At 40.5% G+C, this 22,515-nt stretch overlaps 2 protein-coding genes across 9 annotated transcripts in view; one reads left to right on the top strand and one right to left on the bottom strand.

Moving 5' to 3' along the window:
• Positions 1-10,373, bottom strand: part of ift88 (intraflagellar transport 88 homolog) — a 48,836-nt gene extending 38,463 nt beyond the window's left edge. The window contains exons 1-4 of one of the 8 annotated variants that reach the window (XM_060929607.1): positions 10,044-10,373; positions 9,796-9,936; positions 1,695-1,784; positions 1,531-1,593 (exon numbers count right to left, since the gene is read on the bottom strand). In XM_060929607.1, the coding sequence (XP_060785590.1) occupies positions 1,531-1,593; positions 1,695-1,784; positions 9,796-9,798 (156 nt within the window). In that variant the 5' untranslated portion in view covers positions 9,799-9,936; positions 10,044-10,373. The other 7 variants (XM_060929608.1, XM_060929613.1, XM_060929611.1 and 4 more) reach the window with 7 other exon arrangements.
• The window catches only part of cryl1 (crystallin, lambda 1), a 31,502-nt gene continuing 18,822 nt past the window's right edge, over positions 9,836-22,515 (top strand). The window contains exons 1-5 of the mRNA XM_060929616.1: positions 9,836-9,967; positions 13,431-13,538; positions 15,407-15,533; positions 21,127-21,288; positions 21,867-22,061. Coding sequence (XP_060785599.1) covers positions 9,879-9,967; positions 13,431-13,538; positions 15,407-15,533; positions 21,127-21,288; positions 21,867-22,061 — 681 coding nt within the window. The 5' untranslated portion in view covers positions 9,836-9,878. The remainder of the gene's footprint in view (positions 9,968-13,430; positions 13,539-15,406; positions 15,534-21,126; positions 21,289-21,866; positions 22,062-22,515) is intronic.

The following is a 22,515-nucleotide window of genomic DNA, read 5'->3' on the forward strand; positions in this document are numbered from 1 at the left end:
TCTGGTAAAAGGCTGGTAACTGTATAGATTAGTCTGATTTTGAATCTGTTGTGACCTCTGGGCCACCATTTTAGAATTTTACCTTGAGTAAAGAATTGCATACATCCTATCTCAAATCCTAATAGAACTGTTATTACTAAATAAAGGCGAGGCATTCATTGGCCTCATATTTTGTAAAATATCCTTATTTGGATCAAAATCAACCCAACTTGATCAGCAGCATGATGGTGCAGTGGTTAGTGCTGTCACCTCACAGCAAGAAGGTTCCAGGTTCAAACTTCATGGTCAATGGAGGCCTTTCTGTGTGTTGTTTACATGTTCTCCCCTGTGTCTGTGTGGGTTTCCTCCCACTTCAAAAGACATGCAAATAAGGTAAAACTTGCTGTATATTGCTCTGGATAAGAGCATCTGCTAAATGCCTATAATGGAAAAGTGGCTTGATTCAAGAACAAATGTATTTAAAGTTAACTAAGAAAACAACTTGTCAGTAAACTTGTGTGTGTGATGATACTGGCAAAAATGTTATGTACCAAGTAGAAACTTTTTAGAAAGCCAGGAGCCCTTAAATATCCAACAAACTCTTGCAGAGCCCTAAAACAGAGGTGTGCATTCAACTAAAAAGTTTCACGAATGGGTGTTTTGACTCTCATGCATCTCAATATTTATGGGAAGAGGGAGCTTGATATTCTCCCTTCAAAAATACTACATGCATAAAAAGTGATGTCCAGTTAGGAATATCAATAGCAAAGCCTTTTCCTCATTGCAAACCCTAGCTGTTGGATGCATCTCTGAAATTCTCAAATATCTGTAACTATAGTATGCAGGTGGTTGATTAAAGGGCATATCACGGGTAAATTCAGGAGCAAGATCAATGTAATTCTCCTATTTTATATTAAACTTTGGCCAAATATCTGTAACATTCTGCATTCTCTGCAATTTTTTTTACCTTGCGCAATACCAGAAAAATTCAGTTGAAATCAATCAAGCCATTTGAGGCGAATTGGTCCACTTCTGAAAAAACTTGGCATTTGGATTTCACGGGAAACATTGATTTTCGTGACGTCATCTGCGGGACGCCTCCCTCTGAATCCTACGTCAGCGCTGGTTTGTTTATGAGAAAACAACCTGGAGGTTTCCTGCAAATTTCTTCAACGTTATCATGTAATTATTGGTTAACAGATGTATCGTAGGAGGGTGTAGCAACACCAATCTTGATGGGATTAGTACTCATCGTTTCCCAAAAGACCGGACAATGAGAGAGAAATGGGAGCGCTTGGTCTACACAGGCTGTGCACTGAAACCGTGCAAAGCTTGGGCAGCCTGCTGGCGCTTCCGCAGATAACGTCACGAATCTGGCTCCAGACTTCCTTGGGATTTTTCCAGATGCGTTTTGTTATTTTATTTTTTTCTGCTGTAGACAGATGGCCTTGTGCAAAATTACCCTTCTGGATGAGTGTGTAAAGGGACATACTTTCATATTTAAAAAATGAAATTGGTCCAGAATATGCCCTTTAAAGCAGTAAATCTTACAGGTGGTCGTCTGCCATGACTCGTCCTCACAGCTTGCTGAAAGGCAATATCATTGTCCAGTTCCTGTAGAAAAAAAAATAATATTAACCATTTGGTGTATAAAACATATATAATGTTATTTTCAAGATGATCTCTGCAGACAGGAAATGTGATGCTACACGTACATCTGAGTTGAATGTGGGATTGTAGTCATTGTAACCTGAATACAGATCATCTTCATCCTCAGCCACAAGATGAACATTCTCCATCATAAACTTTTAACAAGAGCACAAAATCAAATAAAATCTGAAGACAAGACAGTCAATCGGTGTTAGCTGATTCATAACCTGTAAAATCAAGGACTTATATGCATAATCATATATTATGTGCACAGCCAACAAAAAGCACCATAAAGACTATTATTACTGTTATATTTGTTATAAACATAGCTAATGCGCCATGACAGTATTATCGCCTGTAAAATGTAATAAGCACAACTAACACTGTGTCCCTATTTACAATAGTAAACTATAATTAATTTTCCTAAACTAACTTTAACTAGTTCTGTTTTGGCGAGTGTCTTGAGGTGTCGTCAAATAAAAGAGTAAAAAAAAAAAGTTACCTTGAAAATTGCTAGCTGTCGTTAGCTGTTGTAACTAATCATACAGTGTCCAATATAATAATATTAGCTACAGACTTTAGCTTAACGGAATGGCTAGGCTAAGTTAGATAGCTAATAACATACTGGATAGCTCGACCCTAAGCTACACGGTCTGTCATTACTGTTCGCTGTCTATTAATAAAAATAAAATTGCTTTACCTACAGCTTTTGTTATGATAATGCGGCTTATTAGTTATCGATAAAAACAACCAGGATAACACGGGTACACAAAGTAAAGCTCTGCCGTTGCTTGGATACACTCTCTCTCTCTCACGCGCACTTACCTACTTGCTTGCTTTCTGATTCTCTGTGTGTGTGTCTGTCTGTCTATCTTACTATTTCATTCTCAACGTTAATAATTTCTCTGAAAAACACACTCTCAAAACATTTTTTAAGTGACCAGTCCTTTAAACCATAAATAAAATCTGGAGAGCTCACAGCCCATTCCCCGCTGAGGAGACGAGTGAAGTCATCTGGCCGCCATATTACCACTCCCACCGCGTGTTTGGCTTGTGTTAAACCGTGGTATCCGATCAAATTTGCCTCAATAAAAGTATCTCCTGATTTTTTAAACCCCTTTTATTGCCTCCTCTTATTTTCTCAACTTTACCCCCATTCATTACACATCCTTATATTACTCTCCTTCACTGTTATTTTTTTTTCTTTTCCAGTTCGGTCTCTGATCCTTTTTTAATGCCTCTTTTTTACTACTATAATTATTTTTACCGAGATTACTTCAGTTTTTCCTCTTATACAGTGTACCTTTCTCTTTCATATATTTCTTCTTCCTGTTTATATAACAGGAAGAAGAAATATATATACACTACCGTTCAAAAGTTTGGGGTCACCAAGACAATTTTGTGTTTTCCATGAAAAGTCACACTTTTATTTACCACCATAAGTTGTAAAATGAATAGAAAATATAGTCAAGACATTTTTCTGGCCATTTTGAGCATTTAATCGACCCCACAAATGTGATGCTCCAGAAACTCAATCTGCTCAAAGGAAGGTCAGTTTTATAGCTTCTCTAAAGAGCTCAACTGTTTTCAGCTGCGCTAACATGATTGTACAAGGGTTTTCTAATCCTCCATTAGCCTTCTGAGGCAATGAGCAAACACATTGTACCATTAGAACACTGGAGTGAGAGTTGCTGGAAATGGGCCTCTATACACCTATGGAGATATTGCACCAAAAACCAGACATTTGCAGCTAGAATAGTCATTTACCACATTAGCAATGTATAGAGTGGATTTCTGATTAGTTTAAAGTGATCTTCATTGAAAAGAACAGTGCTTTTCTTTCAAAAATGAGGACATTTCAAAGTGACCCCAAACTTTTGAACGGTAGTGTATATATATCCAGTTTTACGTTGCCCGGACTTGGAGCTGTTAGCCTGCGGCCATATTATCTGCCGAGGGAGTTCAGTCACGTGATCACCGTCTGTGTTTACATCCCTTCAAAGGCAGATGCAGCCGCTGCATGTGAGAGGATTCACTCTGTCACAGCAAGGCTGCAGACACAGCACCCTGAGGCATTTATGATCATTTCTGGGGACTTTAATCATGCTACTTTGGACTCTACTTTGGCTGCTTTTTACCAGGCTGTGGATTGTCCAACAAGGAACAACAGGACAATTGACTTGCTGTATGCTAATGTGAGGGATGCATACAGAGTCACACCCCTCCCCCCACTAGGGAAGTCTGACCACAACCTGGTTCTTCTACAGCCAAAGTACACCCCCCTGGTTCAAAGGCAACCTGCAACAACTAGCTCCATCAGGAGGTGGTCCCCTGAAATGGAAGATGCCCTCAGAGACTGCTATGACATCATGGACTGGGATGTGCTGCTTAGCCCACACTTTAAGGACATAGAGGGGCTGACACACTGTCTGACAGATTACCTCAACTTCTGTGCAGACGTGGTCTCCCCCGCTAAGACTGTACGGTGTTACCCTAATAACAAGCCATGGGTAACACAGAAAGTCAAAGCTGTCCTCAACAGGAAGAAGGCCGCCTTCAGGAGCAGGGATAGGGAGGCGATGAAAGCAGCACAGCAGGAGGTGAAATGCTGCATGAGGGAAGCTAAGGACAGCTACAGGAGAAAGGTGGAGCAGAAGCTGAAGGAGAACAGCATGAGGGAGGTCTGGGAAGGTGTGAAAACCATCGCAGGCCACAATACAAAGACCAGAGTCGTTGAGGGGACAGTGGAGAGGGAGAACGAGTTGAATGACTTCTTCAATCGGTTCAACCAGCCCACATCCCCCCCACCCTCTCCCTCACTGCAGCCATCTCTCCTTCTTCCCTCAACACACCTCCCCCCAGTCATCACAGCAGCCCCCTCCTCCCCCACCTCAACACAGACTCCTCTATGCATTACTGCAGACCAGGTCAGAGGTCAACTGAGGAAGCTTCACCCCAGGAAAGCAGCAGGCCCGGACAAGGTGTGTCCACGACTACTGAAGACCTGCGCTGCTGAACTGGGTGAACCACTCCAACGCATCTTCAACCTCAGCCTGCAGCTGGGGAGAGTGCCCACCCTCTGGAAGACATCATGTATCGTTCCAGTTCCCATAAAGGATTGGCCCAGCGAGCTGAACGACTTCCGACCGGTGGCACTCACTTCACATCTGATGAAGATGTTGGAGCAGCTTTTCCTCAGCCTCCTCAGACCCCAGGTACAACATGCCCAGGACTGTCTGTAGTTTACGTACCGGGCAGGTGTTGGTGTGGAAGACGCCATCCTCTACCTGCTACACCGAGCCCACTCGCATCTGGATAAGGGAAATGGCACAGTGAGGATCCTCTTCTTGGACTTCTTGAGTGCCTTCAACACCATCCAGCCCCTACTGCTTCAGGACAAACTGAACAGGATGTGAGTGGACCCCTGCCTGGTCACCTGGATCTCCAGCTACCTCACTGACAGGCCGCAGTACGCCAGGCTGAAGGACATCATGTCTGACACTGTGATTAGCAGCATCGGAGCACCCCAGGGCACGGTGCTGGCCCCTCTTCTCTTCACCCTGTACACCGTGGACTTCTGCTACAACTCGGAGCTGTGTCACATTCAGAAGTTTGCCGATGACACAGCCATCGTTGGGTGTATCAGTGACGACAGAGAGGAGGAGTATAGGAGCCTGGTGAGGGACTTTGCTGTGTGGTGCAACAGGAACCATCTGCAGCTCAACACCTTGAAGACCAAGGAGCTGGTCATTGACTTTGGGAGGTCCAGACCAAGGTCACGACCAGTTCTGATTGAGGGAGTCGAGATGGAGGCTGTGGATTCCTACAAGTACCTCGGGCTGTGGCTGGACAGCAAGCTGGACTGGACTTGCAACACCAATCACTTATACAGGAAGGGACAGAGCAGGCTATACTTCCTTAGGAGGCTGCGGTCCTTTAACATCTGCAGGAAACTCCTGTGGATGTTCTATCAGTCTGTGGTCGCCAGTGTCCTGTTCTACACCGTGGTGTGCTGGGGGGGCAGCACATCCAAGAAGGACACATCCAGGCTGGACAAACTGATCAGGCAGGCCGGCTCTGTGGTCGGCATGAAGCTGGACTCTCTGGTGACGGTGGCAGAGAAGAGGTCTATGGACAAACTATTGAACATCATGGACGATGCCAGTCACCCTCTGCACACCGTCATCAGCAACCAGAGGAGCCTGTTCAGTGACAGAATGCTCCTTCCCAAGTGCAGGACGAACATACTCAAAAGCTTTTTTGTCCCTCACGCCATCAGACTGTACAACTCCTCTCTGAGGGGGAGGAGGGGTAACAGGAGGACAGAGGATGGGAAGGAGCAGTAGCCCAGCCTAACAATAAGCAATACCGGATAATGTGCAATATAAAGTGCAATATCTTTCCTGCTCCCCCCCACACACACACTTACCCTAACCCCACTTCTCCCCCTCCCCCTCTTTTCCCCATATCTTATTCTTTTATATTTGTATCATCATCATCATCATCATCTTTATTTGCCAGACTCAAGGTCCAAGTACACACACAGATTACACATGCCCAATATAAAAACAGACAAACAAACAAGAACATAGACAAACACTAATCAATTAAACAACAAAAAAAAACCTTATAAAAGACATTCATACCAGTACCTCCACATTGGTGACTGGTACCGAATTACACTATAGCTGGGATTGATCAGCACCATTATAATGTCATTCTGTGACATGTTTAAGCGACATATAAATTTATATATCAGGTTCCTCAGTAAAGCTTTAAAGGTGCTGACCCCTGCATTACAGAACAGGGCACTAGCACTACAGCACCTTGGTCTCCTGAGTAGGATCCTTAAACAGTCATTATAGGCTAACTGTACCTTCTGTAGACTTGCTTTTTTAAACTTTGCCCATAAGGGTGCAGTGTACAGTGGAATACAGTATGCTTTAAACAGTTTGATTTTTACTTCCTCTGAGCACATATGAAATTTCCTAGCCAAAATATTAGCTTGGGCATATAACATGCGACACTGCCTATATATCATCATCATCAGATATCTGGTCTGTAATGTAATGACCTAGGTATTTTATTTTCTTACAGACACTCAATACTTAACCAGAAAGATAAAATTCTGGAAAACACAGCTCTTTGTCGCATTTAGTTCTGCATATTAATACCACACTCTTTTTAGCATTATATTGCACATCATATTTCATCCCATATTCCGAACATAATATTCAGTAACTGCTGAAAGCCAGCACTGCTAGGAGAGAGAATAGCTAAGTCATCAGCATACATAAGATGGTTTACCAGAGTGTTACCAATCATACAACCAGTTTTGCATTCATTTAGTTGTTTAGATAATTCATCCATATACAAGTTAAACAGAGCTGGTGAAAGTAGCCCCCCTGGCGCACACCATTACCTACACCAAAGGAAGCAGAGACGCTGTTACCCCATTTGACCTGCATTCTCTGTTTGGCATACCAATAGGTCAGAATCCTAACACTACTCTCAGGGGCACCCCTTTGCCTCAATTTCTTAAAAAGCTTATAATGGTTAACTCTATCAAATGCCTTAGAGGCATCAATAAAACCAAATAAAGAAGAATTCTGCCTCATGTACATATGTGATGCCTCCTTCAGGGCATAAATACACATATCTGTACCAAGCTTTGCTTTAAAGGCAAACTGATTATGAGTGGTACCCAAATACTGACTAAGGCGATCTAGTAAAATCTTCTCCAAGATTTTTGACACTACACTGGCTAATGCTATTGGCCTATAGTTATCCACACTACCAACCTTGCCTGCCTTATCCTTGATGACAGGCACTAAAGTAACAGACAACATATAGACTCAGGCAGCAGTCCATGAGTCATGAAGCCAGTAAAACAAATGGCAAGCAGTATATGTAAATACTTAATTTATTTTAATTTATCTAGAAGTTTTCTCTATTTCTTTTCTCTGTTTATCTGTAATGATGCTGCTGGAATCTTAATTTCCCTGAGGGAACCCGCCCAAAGGGATCAATAAAGTTGTATCTAATCTAATATATATATATATATATATATATATATATATATATATATATATATATATATATATATATATGGGTCTGTCTCAGAAACTGGGTACTGGGGGGGTACCCCACTAAATATGCCCACAGTCAATAAACTATACGGTTTTGAATAGTGATGTTGGTTTTAATTTGAAATAAAATGATGAAAGAAATAATACAGATAAAACTAAATCTTTGATGTGAATACTCTTCAGAATTTGGCAAAAATTCTGCAAATTTGTGGGAAAATGGCAGCTTGATCTGGGACATATAAATGGTTGACTTCATTGCATTCCCTTAAAAAGGTTGTAATCCACTGAAAAGTCTACAGTTATCACTAATTGTATGTTAAGTTGTAACTTTATACACCTAAGGATTGATGTGCTCACAGAATAATCATTACTGTAATAAAACATCATGCAAAATATTTGATCACCGTTGTAACTCCATTTTCCGCATACCCAAAACCAATACGTGTGTTTTGATCTAAACGGAAAGCCTCAGGGTCAAGGTCACTACCTCACCAAAAGTAGGAACTTAAAATCACTACGCCATATAAACATTGTTATAAATCTGCGATTTTGTTTTTTAAAACGAAAGCTGAAAGTTAGGTATAGAATATGTTTCTTACAGAATATGTTACGATGGTAGCTGGTCTAGTATGAATTTCTGAGCTATAAAATGAGTTGTGGTCTATTTCTTACCGTAGCGTGTTATTTGTGTGCGGGGAAGGACACACATTAACAATTTGCATGTGTAGAATGGAATTCTCCACTCCAGCAGTTAGAAGTTGATCGTGCTTCCATTTGCGGTCTTTCTGTTACGCGGGTGATCTGTTCGGACGTTATCACTGAAAACGTGAGTTTTGACCGTTTTATTTTGTTTTAGTCTTGCAGTAAAAGGCAATAGAATGTTTCTTTTTCATCTTACTTTCATATTTCGTAGTGTTTGTGTATTTTTGGCCAATATTTTGCAGCCATGGTCAATTTAGATCGAACTTTTGGATAGAATCTACGGCCAGTCATTTTGCCCCGCCCCCGCTCTGTCCGGTGCGGTAGTGATGTCCCGTTGCTCGCGCGCCGCAGCAGAGACCCGCGCGACCTTCAGCCGGTACAGTCGCTGTTCTTTTACCACCGCCGTTATTCTCATCTTTCCGGTGTGTTCTTGATTTTTCCATTGTGTCCTATTTCGCCATATCAAATATCTAAAATATATCATATTATTCATATTTAAGTGAATAATCAATTCAGTCATCATAATTTGGCATTTTTAACCCAAGCAATCAAAAAGAGGAAATTTATTCAATATTTTCACTCATCTGTGAAGGAGGGGCTTTAATTCTTCATGATGATGTTATTTTATATGTAAATCAATTTTCCAAAAGCATTTGAATTGTAATAAAAAAATTTTCCACAGTGGAGGCCAGATAAAGCAAGATACTATCTTTATTCTTATTAAACATGACAAAAGAAACATTGAGTGTTAGGTAAATGCAAAAAAAAAAAAAGTAAAATTAGAAAATTTATTTTTTGACCATAATGTCCCAAATGAGAGACCAGTTTCTGAGACGGACCTATATATATATATATATATATATATATATATATATATATATATATATATATACCCACACACGTGCGCGCACACATACACATTCTGCTGTATATTATATACAGTAATGTGTGTGTGTGTGTATTTACTTACTTACTTACATTATTATACCAACACAAAGGCTGTACAATACTTCATTTCTATTTAGGACAGTTGTAGAAACAGGATTATTGAAACTCATTTATTTGTTTGTTTGTTTGTGCTGTGCACGCGTGTAAAAATGATCACACCCTAGCTTTTAATACTCACAGGTGAAATGTCCGTCCACAGCCTTTAACCTGACGATTTGTACAGTACTGGGTACTACTTCACATGTACCCATTTTTTTCTTCTAATTTTTCTCACCAACTACATAAATAACTTTTGTGTAGCTTCCAGTGGTCTAAATGACAGTTCCACTCCGCATTGGGAGTGGCAAGATGGCGTCCAGCCGGCTTCACTCTGACGAGCCTCTGAGCGCTCCAGATTTTATATAGAGCTCAGTGCTTTAAACATTACCATTAGAGAAAACGCATGCTCTTTCAATCTAATTTGGTGCTTGTAGGCTTCCGTAGGCGCCCCACAGTGCTACTTATGATCACATGATTCACGAAACTGGCTTTTGTTGGTGTTATCAGCAATCTTACAGCATGTCTTCATCTAAAGGGAATATAATTACAGTTGTAGGAAGGTGAGCGGGTTAATGACATTTTAACTCAACTAGTAAAGTAACTGTTAAACATATCTAATAATGGTAACAGTATAACCTGCCGAGCTCAGGTCCTGCAGCTGCCCCATTTGAGTTTCTGTTCGACCTTCGATATGTTGTATTTGGATATTTGCCAACTCTTTTAGAACAATAATGCCGCTTTTCCACTACAAACGCGGCTGAGCCGTGCCGTGCTGAGTCGGGCTGAGCGGGGCTGTTGGGGTTGCATTTCGACTACAACCGCGCTGAACCGTGCTGGCTGGAAGTGGGTGGACACACTGGGTGGAGTTAGCGAAAGTGGGTGGACGTAACGTGATGTCGTTAAGCAGCGCAAACAGTGACATCAGTGATCTTTTAAGCGGTAGTCTCACGACCCGAATAGTAAACAATAAACATAGAGGACATGAAGTCGTTAGTGTTGCTGGTCTTGGTGCTGTGGCTTGTTGTCACCGACAACGCCAACAGATACTGGCAAGAGCGTATAGATGAGGCGAGGCGCATAAGGCTTCAGAAATTCTCGTAATTCTTCTCCTTCCGGGTTTGCGGTGTTTACAGATCCCAGCGCGCTCGCGGGGCGTGTGTGGGCATGTGAGGACACTCCTCCTCACCAATCAGTGCACAGGGGAGTGTCTGCTCACGCCCCCAGCCTCACTCAGCTCGCTTCAGCCCCACTCCAAAACCGTGCGAGTTTTGGGGCTAAGCAGGGCTGAAGCGAGCTGAGTCGTGCTGGTTTTTGGTAGTCGAAACGCGAGCCGTGTCGGGCTGAAGTGAGCTGAAAAAGGGTAGTGGAAAAGGGCCATAAGCCAGGAATCGTCTGTTACTGAGGCCAATGTTTCTATTATTGTGTGGCGAGGGTCCTTTGTAATGAGAGAAGAACATTTTGTTGTTACTTTCCCCCATTTATAGTTTATTTCGAACATGAAAACAAACAATGAATAAATAAGCAGAAAACAAGAAAAGCAAAACAGCATTTGCAACAAGAACACATAAAAAGCCACTAAATTAGAAAATAAACCTTAAATAATATAGGTAATAATAATATAACAAAACAAAAATACAAACAAGGACACACTAAGCAGTTTTGAGTTTACATGTCCAAAAAGGAGTGGGCTGAAGTAAAAACTTATTTAATCCCACCCCTCTTCTTTAGTCAATATGAATTGATTATCTAGCTTCCTTTTTTATTTATATATATGAGTGATTCCACGCTTATGGGTACTGAAATGGGGACATGAACTTATTCACCTAAAACCATTTCTTTTTTTACCATCAGGTCACAAAACATGTAATCTTTAATGAATGATATGTAAAAAGATAACTTTAATTTTCTGAGATGTAATAAAAACATATTTATATGCCAAAGTCAAGCCTATGAGTTCCAAAATGATGTCTGTTACATTACTTCTGTTACGATTGTCCATCTCGCGTCTGTTACAAATTAATTACAATCTAGCTATATACCATGTTAATCTTATTGAAAGAATGTGTATGTTTATTCTACTACACATGTTTATTAATTATATTTGCTAAAACATCACCTTCCTATGTTTCAAAAAGTAATTCTACATTGTTAAAATTGAGAATATATATGTCCACAACACTTCTGTTACTTTCTGACTTTGGCATATAAATATGTTTTTATTACATCTCAGAAAATTAAAGTTATCTTTTAACATATCATTCATTAAAGATTACATGTTTTGTGACCTGATGGTAAAAAAAGAAATGGTTTTAGGTGAATTTTTAAAAATAAGTTCATGTCCCCATTTCAGTACCCATAAGCGTGGAATCACTCATATATATATATATATATATATATATATATATATAAAAAATACTGTATATTACTTATTACTTCAACTATTCAGATATCAATTCTCTATGACTATATCATATAATTAATTAATTATATATGTATATCCACATGTCTACACATAAGTTTACTACAAATACCACGCTCACAATGGAGAAGAACAAGACAAAAACAAAACAAATACACGATGACTCAAAAAAGAAAAAATACACAGTAAACAGCCAGTTATGATTAATCCCCTTCATCCTTATACCTTGTGAAAATCAAATTTTTGTACATCTTTTTAAACCACTTCATGTCTGCACATCTCTTGAGCTCCTCATTCAAACTGTTCCACCGCTTTACCCCACAAACAGAAATACAAAAACTTTTCTTGGTTGTGCGCACCCTATAATTTTTTTATTTAAATAAACCCCTTAAATTATAACTCCCATCTCTTTCAGTGAACAGTTTTTGAATATTATGTGGTAGTAGATTATTGTTTGCTTTGAATAATATTTGTGCTGTTTGATAGTCCACCAGATCTGCAAATTTCAGTATTTCTGACTGTAAGAATAATGTATTTGATCCCAATAACCAGCCTTGTGTATAATCCTTATTGCTCTTTTTTGGAGAATGAATAATGAATGTATTGTATTTTCGTAATTATTGCCCCATACCTCTGCACAGTAACTTAAATAAGGTGAAACCAGGGAACAGTAAAGAATCCGGAGTGAATTGTGATCTAGAAACTGTTTGACTTTGTTTAATATTGCAATACTTCTTGATACTTTGGATTGTATGTTTTTTATTTGGTTTCCAACTGAGTTTTTCATCAATAGTTGTTCCAAGAAATTTGATTTCCTTAACTCTTTCTATAATAACCCCATCTATTTGAATATTTATTTGTGTTTGTTTTGTTGTTACCAAATAATATTACTTTGAACCATATTATTAATTTACTTATTTCTGTTGTGATCTCCTGCAAAAGTTCCATTAAATTATCACCAGAAAAGAGGATATTTGTATCATCAGCAAACATTCATTTATTCATTTAGTTCTACAGCTACTTTGTTGATCTTTACCTATTAAGTGTTTTTTGACAGATATTGATGTATTGAGGTGGCACGGTGGTGTAGTGGTTAGCGCTGTCACCTCACAGCAAGAAGGTCCGGGTTCGAGCCCCGTGGCCGGTGAGGGCCTTTCTGTGCGGAGTTTGCATGTTCTCCCCATGTCCACGTGGGTTTCCTCCGGGTGCTCCGGTTTCCCCCACAGTCCAAAGACATGCAGGTTAGGTTAACTGGCGACTCTAAATTGACCGTAGGTGTGAATGTGAGTGTGAATGGTTGTCTGTGTCTATGTGTCAGCCATGTGATGACCTGGCAACTTGTCCAGGGTGTACCCCGCCTTTCGCCCGTAGTCAGCTGGCTCCGGCTTGCCTGCGACCCTGTAGAACAGGATAAAGCGGCTACAGATAATGAGATGAGATTGATATATTGATAATTGGCAGAATAACTTGGAGCAGTTTAAATAGCTTAAGGCTGATATTCATAAGTGTTCCTATATGCAGCCTCACTCATTACCTATGGATCTTACACAGATCTCCCAATGTTAATATTATGATTAATAAGCCTTGATGCTTTTCTCTTTCAGTGGGCTCATTGGCCGCTCCTGGGCCATGGTGTTCTTAAGTGGAGGATACAGGGTTAAACTCTATGACAGTCAGCCAGAACAAGCATCAAGGGCCATTGCAGAAATCAGGTTTGTGACCAAAAAAAATGTAGTGCCATAAGGGCATTAAATAAAGCAAACTTGTACATTCAATAATACAATATGGGATCATGCAATGCCCTCCACACCACAGGATGTGAATGTTTGTGAATGATGACTGCTGTTTTAAATAACTTTTTAAATTATTTATTAGTTTATCTTGTATTATTTTCATAGGTTTTTTTTAGATGCATTTTCTTTTGCACCAAGGATTGCATTTAATTTTGTTGTATTTATTTATAATGACAATAAAGACATTCTAACTTATAACTGTGACAAATTGGTAGAAAATGGTTGGAAAGACTTTAAGTTGATTTGTTATCTTGCAAATTGGCAGTACACATCATTTTTGGATGAAACACCAAAATAAACAACCAAACAGAGGATAGACTGGCTTTAATATTTAACCTCAGTGAACTATATCATTTACTATTTTCACAATTAGATATTTTATAAATTGTCTAGCCTAGTTACTTCACTACAATTAGGTGCAAAATAATGACTTCTGAAATTAGTTTGAAGTCTTAAACCTGTCACTTAACATTTAATATAATTGGTGTCTATGGGAAGTCTTGTATAGTGAATTTAAACTTCTCTGTCAATAGAGGGGGTAGCAGGACGTTTTGTCATATATAACAAGTCCAAGATTTTACCAAGGACCACAGCATGCTTTTTGATTTAAAGTACGAGTGAACATTTACAGCTAATGGTAAAGGAGATATATTACAGAATATATTAGGATGTTATCATATGGCCCTTTTCCACTACCCTTTTTCAGCTCACTTCAGCCCGACACGGCTCGCGTTTCGACTACCAAAAACCAGCACGACTCAGCTCGTTTCAGCCCTGCTTAGCCCCTAAAACTTGCACCGTTTTGGAGTGGGGCTGAAGCGAACCAAGCCGTGCCGAGTGAGGCTGGGGGCGTGAGCAGACACTCCCCTGTGCACTGATTGGTGAGGAGGAGTGTCCTCACATGCCCACACATGCCCCGCGAGCACGCTGGGATCTGTAAACACCGCAAACCCGGAAGGAGAAGAATTACGAGAATTTCTGAAGCCTTATGCGCCTCGCCTCATCTATACGCTCTTGCCAGTATCTGTCCGCGTTGTCGGTGACAACAAGCCACAGCACCAAGACCAGCAACACTAACGACTCCATGTCCTCCATGTTTATTGTTTACTATTCGGGTCGTGAGACTACCGCTTAAAAGCTCACTGATGTCACTGTTTGCGCTGCTTAACGACATCACCTGACGTCCACCCACTTTCGCTAACTCCACCCAATGTGTCCACCCACTTCCAGCCAGCACGGTTCAGCGCGGTTGTAGTCGAAATGCAACTCCAACAGCCCCGCTCAGCACGGCACGGCTCAGCCCGACTCAGCCGCGTTTGTAGTGGAAAAGCGGCAATATTGGTCTTGGTCAAGTATTGCACAACTTGCAGCACAGTATTTGTGTGTCTTAAAATGGATACACACACAGAGATGGATAAATTAAGTGTAAGATATCAAATAAATTGTGCTGAAGTGTTGGACCACCACAAGCCACCGGAACAGCTTCAGTGTGTCTTAGCATAGATTCTCCTAGTCTCTGGAACTCTGCTGGGGTAATGAACACCGTTCCTTCCAGACATATTCCCTTTGTTGGTGTTTTGATGGTGGTGGAGAGCAGTGTCAAATACTTCAGCCCAAAATCCACCATAGGTGTTCAAATAGTTTTGAGATCTGGTGACTGTGAAGGGCATAGCACATTATGTACATCATTTTCATAGTCATCGGATTAAGTGAACCCTTGTGATTTATACGTTTAACCTGTGACCAGGATTGAAAACATAAACATGTTATCTTTCGTATTTGAACAGGAAGCAAGTAGAGGAGCTTCAGGAAGCTCAAATGCTTAGAGGAAAGCTTAGTGCTTCAGAGCAGTTGAGTCTGCTGAGCAGTCATGATGACCTTTCACAGGCACTAAAGGGAGCATTTTTTGTTCAGGTAAAGTATTGATTTGAACCACTTGACAAGTACATCAAGTATTCTGTCTGTATCTTAGTTGTTCTGGTGTGCTGATACTGAGTGGGGAATAATTGAAAAACTTATGGATACCACTGGATTAAAAAATGTGTACAGTGGTGTTTGAAAGTTTGTGAACCCTTTTGAATTTTCTGTATTTCTGTATAAATATGATCTAAAACATCAGATTTTCACACAAGTCCTGAAAGTAGATAAAGAGAACCCAGTTAAACAAATGAGACAAAAATATTATAATTGGTAATTTATTTATTGAGGAAAATGATCCAATATTACATATCTGTGAGTGGCAAAAATATGTGAACCTCTAGGATTAGCAGTTAATTTGAAGGTGAAATTAGAGTCAGGTGTTTTCAATTAATGGGATGACAATCAGGTGTGAGTGGGCACCCTGTTTTATTTCAAGAACAGGGATCTATCAAAGTCTGATCTTCACAACACATGTTTGTGGAAGTGTATCATGGCACGAACAAAGGAGATTTCTGAGGACCTCAGAAAAAGCGTTGCTGATGCTCATCAGGCTGTAAAAGGTTACAAAACCATATCTAAAGACTCCACCAATCCACAGTCAGACAGATTGTGTACAAATGGAGGAAATTCAAGACCATTGTTACCCTCCCCAGGAGTGGTCGACCAACAAAGATCACTCCAAGAGCAGGGCGTGTAATAGTCGGCAAGGTCACAAAGAACCCCAGGGTAACTTCTACCGTAAGCAACTGAAGGCCTCTCTCACATTGGCTAAGGCCTCTCTCACAACCCACCATAAGTGTTTTGGACATGCTCTTGTGAAGCGTGTGACGCATGTGATTAGCACGTTACAATCACTCATAACTAGTGTGTGATGCAAGCCAGGAGTGGGTATAAAAGCAGCGTGTCTGCAGCATTCTGCATCTGTCTTTTGGCTGAAGAACATTGGATATTTTGTGGGAAAAATTAAAAAATTTTCAGTTTAAAGTTTAGAAAATGGACCCAAGAAGAAGCGAGCAAAAGTGAAGTAACCCAACCTGAAACAGCAGAGGAGGAGGAGGAAGAATTTGATGATGGTAGCAGCACCGGCGAGCCCTGCACAGACAGGGAGAAGTATGCCTTCAAGCCAGCAGAAGGCACAGCATCCCGCCAGAGGTATTTTCACAGGTAAATACACATGCTTTAAACATTCATTTCAGTATCTGTATGCTTATGTAATTAATATTATATATGCTGATTTTTCATGCATGTTTCAGCTAACGATACCCAGAAGTGAGGACATTGCAATCCCATCATCGCTGTCAGGCCATTGTGCCATGCTCAGTGATGAGGACAAGGACATCCCGACACCCCGTCTCACCACTCAGCAGGAGTAGGAGCAGGACAGCAGCTCGGAGTCAAAGTGTGTTTCAGTGCTCAAACTGTTGGGGTATTTAGTTGGGATTTTTTACAATGTAATAAAATGTGTTGTTCCCTTATACACATGTTTTATTATTTAATGTTTGCATGGTAAATTAACATATACTCAAGTAAAAACAGCAAATAAGGTGGTCTTCCTTTCTACAATGCTACATGTTACATGATCGGTTTCTTGGTTCCTCCCCAACATATATACCTAGAGTCTTGCCCCTCGTATCGCGTGCAGGTCGCGTGTGCTGCGTGCATGCCACACATGGGGTAGAAAGTGAGATGCACTTCTGTCTTGTGCACCACACAAATAGCAAGTGTGGAATACTTGTGTAGTACTTCTGAGGCACGTCACTTGTGCGTCTTACTGTCATTGCAAAAAGCCCCTACTAGCCGCACTGCTGACTTGGTTCAGGTGTACAAAAGGAGTACGTGTCCCATATGTAGTGTATGTGTTCTTGATTTGTCGCAAGACCCGTAGAATTTGCATGTGCAGGACCAAAAGTCTTCACGGGCAGTCTGCGACCACCTACGGCGCTGAACACACACAAGTGTCACGCAAGTTTCAAACACGGTTTTGCCAAATTTTTTACCGTAGACTGCCCATAGTAGCATGTACAGTGGGTTGTGAGTGAGGCTTAATGTTCATGAGTCCACCATCAGGAGACCACTGAACAACAATGGTGTACATGGCAGGGTTGCAAGGAGAAAGCCACTGCTCTCCAAAAAGAACATTGCTGCTCCTCTGCAGTTTGCTAAAGATTATGCGGACAAGCCAGAAGGCTATTGGAAAAATGTTTTGTGGACGGATGAGACCAAAATAGAACTTTTTGGTTTAAATGGGAAGCGTTATGTTTGGAGAAAGGAAAACACTGCATTCCAGCATAAGAACCTTATCCCATCTGTGAAACATGGTGGTGGTAGTATCATGATTTGGGCCTGTTTTGCTGCATCTGGGCCAGGACGGCTTGCCATCGTTGATGGAATAATGAATTCTGAATTATACCAGCAAATTCTAAAGGAAAATGTCAGGACATCTGTCCATGAACTGAATCTCAGGAGAACGACCCTAAGCACACAATTCGTTCTACCAAAGAATGGTTAAAGAAGAATAAAGTTAATGTTTTAGAATGGCCAAGTCAAAGTCCTGACCTTAATCCAATTGAAATGTTGTGGAAGGACCTGAAGCGAGCAGTTCATGTGAGGAAACCCACCAACATCCCAGAGTTGAAGCTGTTCTGTATGGAGGAATGGGCTAAAATTCCTCCAAGCCGGTGTGCAGGACTGATCAACAGTTACCGGAAACGTTTATTTGCAGTTATTGCTGCACAAGGGGGTCACACCAGATACTGAAAGCAAAGGTTCACATACTTTTGCCACTCACAGATATGTAATATTGGATCATTTTCCTCAATAAATAAATGACCAAGTATAATATTTTTGTCTCATTTGTTTAACTGGGTTCTCTTTATCTATTTTTAGGACTTGTGTGAAAATCTGATGTTTTAGGTCATATTTATGCAGAAATATAGAAAATTCTAAAGGGTTCACAAACTTTCAAGCACCACTGTACAGCACTGGATACTTTTAAATGTGTGATTTTCTAACCTTATAGCCAGTCACCATCTTTATTATCCATTGATATTTGATATTCTGCCTGAGTACGATAACCATAAACTTTTTATTTAGAAAAATAGTTTTGAGTTTTGAATGAATGGTACTCTTTTGAACATTTAATCTTTAACAGTGGATACAAGTACAATTTGTTGTCAAATAACGCTAACACAGAAATCTACATTACATTACAAGCAGTTAGCAGACGCTCTTATCCTGAGCAACATACCACAAGCGTGCACACATACCCAGGGCCTGGGGAGCACTTTGGGGTAGGTGCCTTGCTCAAGGGCACTTCAGCTATGGATTTTCCTACCAGTCCAGGGAATCGAACTAGTGACTCTTTGGGCCCAAGGCTGCTTCCCTAACCTTTGGAACTATAGTGATGTAAAAAGGTTTTCATGTGACAAAGAGGAGTATGCTGACACAGAGATGGATCATAGATGGACTAAGCCTCCCAGATTACTTACAGTGGTGCTTGAAAGTTTGTGAACCCTTTAGAATTTTCTATATTTCTGCATAAATATGACCTAAAACATTATCAGATTTTCACACAAGTCCTAAAAGTAGGTAAAGAGAACCCAGTTAAACAAATGAAACAAAAAAATTATACTTGGTTATTTATTTATTGAGGAAAATGATCCAATATTATATATCCGTAAGTGGCAAAAGTATGTGAACCTTTGCTTTCAGTATCTGGTGTGACCCCCTTGTGCAGCAATAACTGCAAACGAACGTTTCCGGTAACTGTTGATCAGTCCTGCACACTGGCTTAGAGGAATTTTAGCCCATTCCTCGGAACAGAACAGCTTCAACTCTGGGATGTTGGTGGGTTTCCTCACATGAACTGCTCACTTCAGCTCCTTCCACAACATTTTGATTGGATTAAGGTCAGGACTTTGACTTGGCCATTCCAAAACATCAACTTTATTCTTTTTTAACCATTCTTTGGTAGAACGACTTGTGTGCTTAGGGTCGTTGTCTTGCTGCATGACCCACCTTCTCTTGAGATTCAGTTCATAGACAGATGTCCTGACATTTTCCTTTAGAATTGGCTGGTATAATTCAGAATTCATTGTTCCATCAATGATGGCAAGCCATCCTGGCCCAGATGCTGCAAAACAGGCCCAAACCATAATACTATCACCACCATGTTTCACAGATGGGATAAGGTTCTTATGCTAGAATACAGTGTTTTCCTTTCTCCAAACATAACGCTTCTCATTTAAACCAAAAAGTTCTATTTTGGTCTCATCCGTCCACAAAACATTTTTCCAATAGCCTTCTGGTTTGTCCATATGATCTTTCACAAACTGCAGACAAGCACCAATGTTCTTTTTGGAGAGCAGTGGCTTCCTCCTTGCAACCCTGCCATGCACACCATTGTTGTTCAGTGTTCTCCTGATGGTGGACTCATGAACATTAACATTAGCCAATGTGAGAGAGGCCTTCAATTGCTTAGAAGTTATCTTGGGGTCCTTTGTGACCTCGCCGACTATTACACGCCTTGCTCTTGGAGTGATCTTTGTTGGTCGACCACTCCTGGGGAGGGTAACAATGGTCTTGAATTTCCTCCATTTGTACACAATCTGTCTGACTGTGGATTGGTGGAGTCCAAACTCTTTAGAGATGGTTTTGTAACCTTTTCCAGCCTGATGAGCATCAACAACGCTTTTTCTGAGGTCCTCAGAAATCTCCTTTGTTCGTGCCATGATACACTTCCACAAACATGTGTTGTGAAGATCAGACTTTGATAGATCCCTGTTCTTTAAATAAAACAGGGTGCCCCACTCACACCTGATTGTCATCCCATTGATTGAAAACACCTGACTCTAATTTCACCTTCAAATTAACTGCTGATCCTAGAGGTTCACGTACTTTTGCCACTGACAAATATGTAATATTGGATCATGTTCCTCAATAAATAAATGACCAAGTATAATATTTTTGTCTCATTTGTTTAACTGGGTTCTCTTTATCTACTTTTAGGCCTTGTGTGAAAATCTGATGTTGTTTTAGGTCATATTTATGCAGAAATATAGAAAATTCTAAAGGGTTCACAAACTTTCAAGCACCACTGTATGTTATCAAAGATCTGAAAGAGACTTTCATTCTCAAACAAGTCTGCGTGGTTAAAATCATGCTCTGAATGTAGTATCAGAAAAGTTCAGGTCCTAACAGGAAATTTAAACTGTTTTGAATGATAATGTGTTGAATGTTGTATCAGCTTATATCCAGTCTCTAGTTTGTGTGGTTTGATCATTAACATATTAACCACACAAGGAAAAGTTTTGGCTTTTCAACCTCCAAGCTAATGACAGTTCAAGGAATGTGTGAAAATTCTTTTGGCAGCTAAAGCTTATCAGCATGTACTGTATGGTTTTATACGTAGTTGTCACAAAAAAAAAATCACCTGTTACTGAAAACCATGATTTCAGAATTTGAATGCTACAAAATTAAATGTACCGGCTAAAAACATATTTTTGTCATACCTTAATTGTCCTAGTTATGCTTTATTCAAATATTGAAATGTTCATTTTCTCCAATCTGTGTGTGGTTTGCTTGTTAGGAATGTGTTTTTGAGGATGTACAGGCCAAGCAGACTGTTTTCCAGGCTGTGGAAAGTCATGTGGGTGAGGACACTATCCTCAGCAGCTCCACCTCGTGTCTGATGCCCAGCAACGTCTTCTCTCTAGTCCAGAACCCAAAACGCTGTATTATATCCCACCCGGTCAGTGAGATTTGCACTGTAACACTGTGTTTTGTTTAGGAATCCTCAGAGGAGTGAATGGCAGTGGGGAGGGTTTGTCACCTCACAGCTCCAGGGTCTGGGTTTTAATCCAAAGATCCAGTTACTGCCTGTGTTGAGTTTTAAATGTTCTCCTTGTGTTAGTATAAGTTTCCTAAAGGTACTGTGGTTTCCTGCCACTTCCCAAAAACGTGCCAGTAGGTGCATTGGCTATGATAAATTGCTCCCAGGTGTGAAGGAGTGTGTGCGAATGCATGAATGTGTGTGTGATGCACTCTGATAGACTGCTGTTCCATCCAGAGTGTGTTTCCATCTTGTGCAGTTCAGGGTTACTGAAGTGTCTTTGTATGTGTACCAAAAGGTGAATGGTTTACAGTTACATGTTCACTGAGTAAATGTTTAATGCTAATCATTAGGGATTAGCCTGACACACAGAAGAGGAGATAAACTAGCAGCATCTTATCTTTAACCTCACCAAACACAACTAGGTCTTAAATGCTTTTTTTTTCCTGAGGGAAAGTATGTGTTGCTATGATCGGTGTGTTCCTGACATTTTACAGGTGAACCCACCCTACTATGTTCGTCTGGTGGAGCTGGTTCCTCACCCTGACACGCTGCCTACAGCTATGGATATTGCTTTTGAACTGATGACTGAGGTGGGGCAAGCACCTGTACGCCTCAGAAAGGAGATTGATGGCTTTGCACTAAATCGAGTTCAGTATGCCATTATAGCGGAGTGCTGGAGATTGGTTAAAGTAAGTCCAATCAGAAGTGCTAGTACCTGTATCTTTCAGTACATCTCCACACACACACACACACACACACACACACACACACACACACACACACACACACACTTACTAACAATTTTAATTATAACCAACACTTGTATCATTGAACAGGATAAAGCAGCTAGAGATAATGAGATGAGACTTGTATCATTCATGCAATTATCCAAACAGCCAATCATGTGGCAGCAGCGTAATGCTCTCTCAAGTTGTTTTGCATGAAATCCCAGGAGATCAACAGTTTCTGGAATTATTACATTGGTTCTTGAATGTACAGGATAAAAACGTAACAAGTTTGGGCTTATATAGTTAGATACCTTTATTTAAATAAAATAACAGGGTAGTCCAGTCAGTGGCTATACACCTCTGCTATCAACAGGAGCCCTGCTTCACACATACAACACATACTAAATAAAAACTA

This window comes from Neoarius graeffei, chromosome 9 (assembly GCF_027579695.1).
Source record: "Neoarius graeffei isolate fNeoGra1 chromosome 9, fNeoGra1.pri, whole genome shotgun sequence".
Classification (NCBI taxonomy): domain Eukaryota; kingdom Metazoa; phylum Chordata; class Actinopteri; order Siluriformes; family Ariidae; genus Neoarius; species Neoarius graeffei.